This window comes from Egretta garzetta, unplaced genomic scaffold (assembly GCF_000687185.1).
Source record: "Egretta garzetta isolate BGI_Z169 unplaced genomic scaffold, ASM68718v1 scaffold72, whole genome shotgun sequence".
In the NCBI taxonomy this organism is placed as follows: domain Eukaryota; kingdom Metazoa; phylum Chordata; class Aves; order Pelecaniformes; family Ardeidae; genus Egretta; species Egretta garzetta.
In genome coordinates, this window is record NW_009259032.1 from 287,207 (window position 1) to 294,110 (window position 6,904).

The window sequence follows — 6,904 nt, forward strand, 5'->3', positions numbered from 1 at the left end:
TTTCCATATCAAACTGTAAAGACAGTGCAAAGAGAATAGCATCTAGGGGAGAACAGACAGCAGAGAACCTACCTTGCCTAGGAACTTTGCAGAGTATGGAGAAAGCTATAGTGGAAGGGTGGTGATTACTGGCACCTAAGCTACGCCGTTATTAACACTCTTAACAGGACTGTGAGGTAACAACCTGATTTAGCATCCATCTTCAGTTGTTCTAACTACCCATAAGCCACTCCTGAACCCTGGCATCAATTAGACCTAGGATTGCAATGGCCCACTACCCTAAAGGATCAACAGAACTTAGTTGCGGTGGCACAACAGTGTGGTGCCATGTAATCATTGTAACGAAAGCACATGACTAAATTTTTAGACTTCAGTAGAGTGACAGCTCTTGTTAAGACTGAGGAGACAAGAAGGTACAAACGCATGGAGGAACAAGTTAACAGCAATGAACAGTTTAGGGAAAAAAAAAAAGGGAATAGAAAAGCATGAAGAACATGAACAGAAGTGTTTTTATCACTATTTCCAAAAGCAGAAATATAAGGGACAAAGGATAAGCACTGAAAACTATTAAAAGTGACCAAAGATGATGAACCATATGAAGAGAGGTGGGAAATCTTGTTGAGTGCATAGTCGTGAAGGAAGGCATAGAAGAATTATTCCAAAGGAAAAAATAAAAGAAGTATACTTAACAAACCCCTTAGCAAGCCATTTTAAATACAAGGAAAAAATCTTTTTCCCAGATGTGTAACCTGTCAAAATCCCTGCCACAGATACCTCAAACGCTAAGAACTTAACAGGACTCTGCAAAAGAGTATCATAAATACAGACACTGCAAACAATCACCATTATCTTTAAGCAAAGGTAAATAATGATAAGACATGCACACCTTCATTTATCAGACCCTAAATCAACACTCGGGTGATGGCAAATCTCACACTTGGAATAATTTCACTGTGCAACAGAGCACAGTACAGAAGTCTCCTAGCAAGCACTGATCTGAGCTGTCCTGCCTGATGGACAGGGCACACCAGTACACAAAAAAAACCCCCAACCAAACCAGGGCCAGAGCAGTCCTCAGCTATGTGTATGGAGGAGGGCTTCCACACTGAAGCATCAAGGCAGCAACACTACTACCAGTCCTGGATCTAGTTCAGTCAACTGAACTTGACTGATCCCAGCCACAGTCTATGCATCCCTGGTAAAGATGTACGCTCTGAGGCTGAGGCCTTCAACAACTTTTCATTAATTCAGCTTTATACTCATCTCTGAAGTTGCTGATATTGACCATTGCCAAAGAAAAGATCATTTGAGCACCTATTAGTCACCTGACATTACAATGTAAGTAAAATGCCAAGGAAACATGCAATAGATATTTTTGTGAATGCACAGACCTAAGCAAAGAACCATCATCTGTATTCTAGGAAACCGTTTATCTTTGCAGAAGAGTTTGCAATTTCCTGTGCATGAGTCAACTGACTGTCTCTGCGCCCAGTTCCTTCCTATATACACACAAATACACAGCATAGACCCACTGTTTTCATTCCACTAAAAAGCTGTCAAGGAACTTCAATCTGAAACTATGCATCAGACAGTCAGAAGTTGCAAACATTACCTCCTGAAATGAAACCAGGCAACTGTAGTCTCAAAACTTAAGTCTGAGAGACGCTTAGAAAAAGATATATCGAGGAAAAGGTTAACAAATACTGAACAGCAAGAAATGTCAGAACAAGAGATGGTTGGGAAGGAGGAGTCTAAAACTTAGTTTTGAAAGCTCTGATCTGATATAGCCAGCCTGTGTGTTGACACATTCTGGGCAGGTTCGAAAGCATTACAGTATGCTTAAGCTTATCTGCTCAAGCACAAGGCAGCAGGGACACCCAGCTAGGTCACTCTGACTAAGCTGGGGTCTCTCTACCCCTGTGTTCGAAAGAATATTCTTAGTTGTTCATCTGCATCCAAAACTCAAAAGTTAACTTCTGAGTAAAACTCCTGAACTGCAGGATGTGTTTCTCAAGCACAAACTCCCATGCTAGTAAAATGGTACCTTGCAGGTAACAAAGACAGAAGCACTATGTTCTGCTTAATAGACAAAATCACGAAAAATAGCAAGAGCCGAGAGGAGGTAAGAGACCTACAGACTACAAAGAAGCAGTAGTAAATATGGTCTCAAAGGAAAACACACAGCCATCTACCTGAGATATGTGTACAACTTATATCACCTTTCCAAAGTGGCCCATGTATCTGTCTTTCTAAAGCTATTTCTTGGTTTCATTTCTGCAGCCTGGTAAAGTTAAACTTTGGGTTAAACTAAACCATGTGTATAGACTTTGCCATTTCAGTACCTCTCACCCTCAGGAGAGGGGTTTTTCTTACATTCCAGAAGTGCTAATTTTTACATTAATGCTTTTTTGTTGTTTCCATGGATGTGCAAACACATACAAAATGGATGGTTTCAGTCCTTCCAGCACAGTCTTGCTACTTGGGTTGGTAAAATGGGAAGGGACCTTTTGCTCTTACAGCTTCTCCGTGTCACATAGGAAATTATGTCATCCATGAAACTGGGTCTTACTCAGTAATTATTTTTCACTCTGTCAGATTTATCTAAAGAGATATACACATACACTGTCACATTAAGGCATTTTGAAAGAGATGAAACATAAACCCATAGTTTTGTACAGTTTCTGATATTTGTAAACTCAGGAAACGGAGAAACAAGTGCATGTCAGCTCTTCAATCTCACCATGAAGTAGTGATGGTAGATTCACACATGCCAGTGGCAGCTTTTAGACTTTCCAAAGCTGCTTCCCTGTGAAAATGAAGCTGGACTAAGAGTACAACAGTTTCAGCACACTTCAATGACAAATGCATCATCAAACTAAAACTGTTGGACCAAGCTGAAGAGAGATAATTTCTCCAGAAAATCTGAATTATCACTTTTTTTTCCACTTTCAAATGGTATTAATAGAGCTAAGAAAACTCTTTTAATAATCATACAAAGTTTTCATTTTTAGATTACCTGGTCGAATAATTCCAGTAACAACAGAAAGATACTCCTCAGGTTCTTGATCAGTGGAAATCTCTTTGCTGCCTCCACCTAAGGCCAGTATCTCATAAAGAATCTCTGAATTCTCCACCCCACAAAGCAGAATCACCACAGTGTCCGGAGGTTTTAGAACTTGCTCCAGAAAATAACTTCTCTTTCGATTCAGGCAGTTAAGAAGTCCACACGATAGTATCAGAAGTTTACATTTATAACAGGGTAAAGAGAATAGCTGCTGGCGCTTGAAAGACGAAGTTTCTAGATTGTAGAGTAAGATTCCTCCTTCGTTCACTATGTGTCCAAACAGAGATTTTAAATACAGAGCCCACTCTTCTGCTTCTTGTTCATATATCACGAGAATATCCTTTGTATTTTCTAGAGAGAAGAAAACAAAAAAAAAATTTCAAATGCATTATTAAGCCATTATAAGTATCATAAGACAGATCATTAGTTTCCCCCCCCCTTAAAAACTTAAGGTGCTGAAGAAACAGAACAGGTTGTCACCTTGAAACGACAACCATCTGCTTATTCCTAGACCAACGCAGAAAGATCATCCACAGAAATACTGGTAAAATAGCTCAGAATATTTTATGTTAAGAATAGCTTCAGCTAGCATTTCAGAATAATACTGAAATTGCAGTTTAGAAAGCAGAGTGCATTCACACATTCTGCTTACTCCTTGATTCTTGACAAATAGGTGATACTATTAAAAACGCAATAGTTAGCTTTTAATGGCAGAAGTAAAAAATATATACTTGAACATTAGACATGATCTGACTTCATTAGTAACAGGATTGGCATGTTTAGGATATTTTGGCAGCATGGTATTAGGATAGTCATTAGTGATCTTTCTTTACTGTCCTTATTCTAACGAAATTACTTATGAACCTGACAAAAATAAATCTACAACTAAATGGTTTTGGTTCTGTTTTCCCTTTAAGATGTAAAACATGGTGCTTGTAAGAAGACTAATATTCTTCCACAGTGTTACTAGAGTGACAGTATGAAACAGAGGCAACAGGTGCAATCTGAAGTACAGGAAGCTCCCTCTGACCATCAGGAAGCATGTTTTTTACTGCGAGCACTGGCACAGGTTGCCCAGGGAGGTTGTATAATCTCCCTCCTTGGAGCTACCCAAAGGGTGCCTGAACATGGTCCTGGTTCTAGGTGGCCCTGCCTGAGCAGGGTGGTTGTACAATATGGCCTCCAGATGTCCCTTCCAACGTCAACCATTTTCTAACTCTGTGAAGCCGTAAAACCCCCTGTGATTTGCTGACCAATACAATATACATTAAAATGCCAGGGTAGCTTAATGCCGCTGGAGTAGTTCACAATCACAGCCCTGTGGAGGAACAGTAAGACTCAGGAATAGATAGAGCTGCTGCACTTTACCTCCATTGAACCCCACTGTGTCTCCCAGGTTCCTGATGATCAGGCAACCTGCCTGGCACTTGTCTGCAGCGCACCAGAGCTTCTTTGCAGGTGAGTATCTAGGCTGCTGCTTTGTGAATATCAAGAGATATGGAAATGGTAGGCATGCACAGAGTTAAAATGCTTCTTGGGCACACAATGGATCTGCATAGTGGGATGCACTGTTGGAAGCACAGTGCAGATGTAGCTAAGGAGATTAAAAAACTTACTTCCCAAGGACCCCTCAGAAGTCCTTGTGCAAAAGAAGAAACTGAACCTAGGTTTCCAGTCCAGGATTACTGCTTTACTTATTGGGCTTCCCTTCTTTTTAGAAGAAATTATTTCTAAAATTTGTCCATTTTTTCTTTACTCAGGAGATACTTCAAACAAAGCTTATCCAGATGAAGGCTGACTGAAACTTGTAGAAAAGGGACACTACAGCTTAGTCTCTTGAGTTCATTGGATGTCTCTAAACTGCTTGGAGGATAGCTGCCATTTCTGAATACTCATCCTTTCAAAAACTTTTCTGTCATACGAAATCATATAGGGCCCTGCTCAACATGGTAGTGGGTGATGGTATTTCAAGATGAGTGACCCTGACCAATACATTAGAGCAGGATAATATTTGTCAAAATGTATTTGGAAAGGTAACTGCTATATTTTCAATGGTAAAAGCATTCTGAAAAATGCCTGTTTGTGCTGAAATGCTGAAGTTTAATTGTAAAAGTAAATAGTAGTGTAGGAAACCTACTTGCTGTGATGCTGCAATGCTACTTGTTTTCAGAATCTCATTTGATTTTCCATAACTCTCATACAAAAGAAGTAGAAACAAAAAGCTATGAAGCTTGCTGCACAGTGTCAAAGGAAGAAATTGTATTAACAGAGCTGTAAGGCCAGAAGCTCTTCCAGTCTGACCCCACCTTTTCGTATTACAGGAAATGGAATCACCAATCACCTTCTATTTTCAGTTTCTATTTACTAAAAGCACTATACTGGTCCTTTAAAAACACAGATTTAAAGAGGATGCTTAATCCATAAAGATTTAAGAATTCACTCTTTGTACTTTGTTTGAATTTGCTTCCTTTCAAATTCCAGCCACAGAATATAATTTTAGCTATTTCTGCAAGTTTAAAGTATCTGCTCTCAGAAAACTGTCCCCTAAGGTCTTCAGACCCTCATGAAGTGACTCTTAGCCTTGCCTTCGTTAGTTTGTAAACTGGGATTACTACTCTTCCCACTACAAGAGAGACTTTGTAGAAATCCTACCATTCTTTCTGCACTTCTGTGAACTCTCCTGCCTTTTCAAAATATTTTTCGAGGAACCCAAAACTGTATACAGGGAAGGAGTTCCTTGATACAGTGTATGGTAAGAATCTCACTTGAGATTACCTCCGATATGCACAGAAAATTCATTCAGTCTTTAAGTTAAAAGGTCTCATTTTAAGTTCATGCTCAGCTGTGTTTCCTTCTATTATGATGAACTTGGATAAGGACATAGCTAAGTTGAATTGCAGGGAGGAGTAAAAAAGCATGTTTAAGTTGAAAAGTAAAAACATTCCTTTATAGCTTCACAGAATCTTGGTGTCCTGATTGTGCAGAAGAGGTATCTGCTGCTGTCTTCCACAGCACCCATTTGGCCAAAAGCCTAAGTTTGCTCTCCATGTAGGAGAGCACTGGTGAGGAATGGTACACAACTGCACCTCACCCCTGTGCAGACTGGAAGCACCCAAAAGGCATTCCCATATCCCAGAGCAGGAAAGAACTGCTGGACCGAACAATTCAGGCACAGTTGAAGAGCTCCCTGTGTGATGGGCGTGGAGGAGTAAGTCCTTCAGTAGAAATATTCTTAAACAGCTGACATTATATAATAATCATAATAAAAATATACATAAGGTATAAAGTTCATCCCTGTGCAAATGGACAGTGCAAGGCTTGAGTACTCAAGAAATTCTAAAGATAAAAGTGAAGAAGTTACATTGAAATGATAAAAGAAGATCAAATAATTCTATTTCCATATGGTATATCTGCACCTAAGTCTGCAGCTTTGATCTTATCTAACTGCGAATGAGAAAAGGGTTTTAAGATGTTTATTGAAGGCTCGACTGCATTTCTTTTTAAACTATATTGATTTTTATATATGAGAAAGCTTTATTTGTATAAGAAAAGGGAGTGAAATATCTCTAACACCACACTTGATGGAAGAAAGGCTCTGCAAGATACATCTCATAAAATTTAATTTAATATTTCTTGTCTTTTCTATCTAGATACAGAGGGAAGAGTCATACTGTTGAGGAGACACTCATATGAGCAAGGGATTTTGTGCTGCAGTTTAGTGCAGTGTTTATTGGTTTGAAGAAAGCAGCTAGTGCTCTCAAGACACCTGCGGGAAACCAAACGTGGGTTTGTTTTGAATTATATTCTTGTATTTTTTTCTGCCATTGATCTACATTCTAG

The 6,904-nt window shown here is 39.2% G+C and overlaps 1 protein-coding gene across 1 annotated transcript in view; it reads right to left on the reverse strand.

The window, feature by feature from the left end:
• Positions 1-6,904, reverse strand: part of BANK1 (B cell scaffold protein with ankyrin repeats 1) — a 186,472-nt gene that overhangs the window by 127,080 nt on the left and 52,488 nt on the right. Inside the window, 1 exon segment of the mRNA XM_035890347.1 lies at positions 3,017-3,415. Within this exon segment, the coding sequence (XP_035746240.1) occupies positions 3,017-3,415 (399 nt within the window).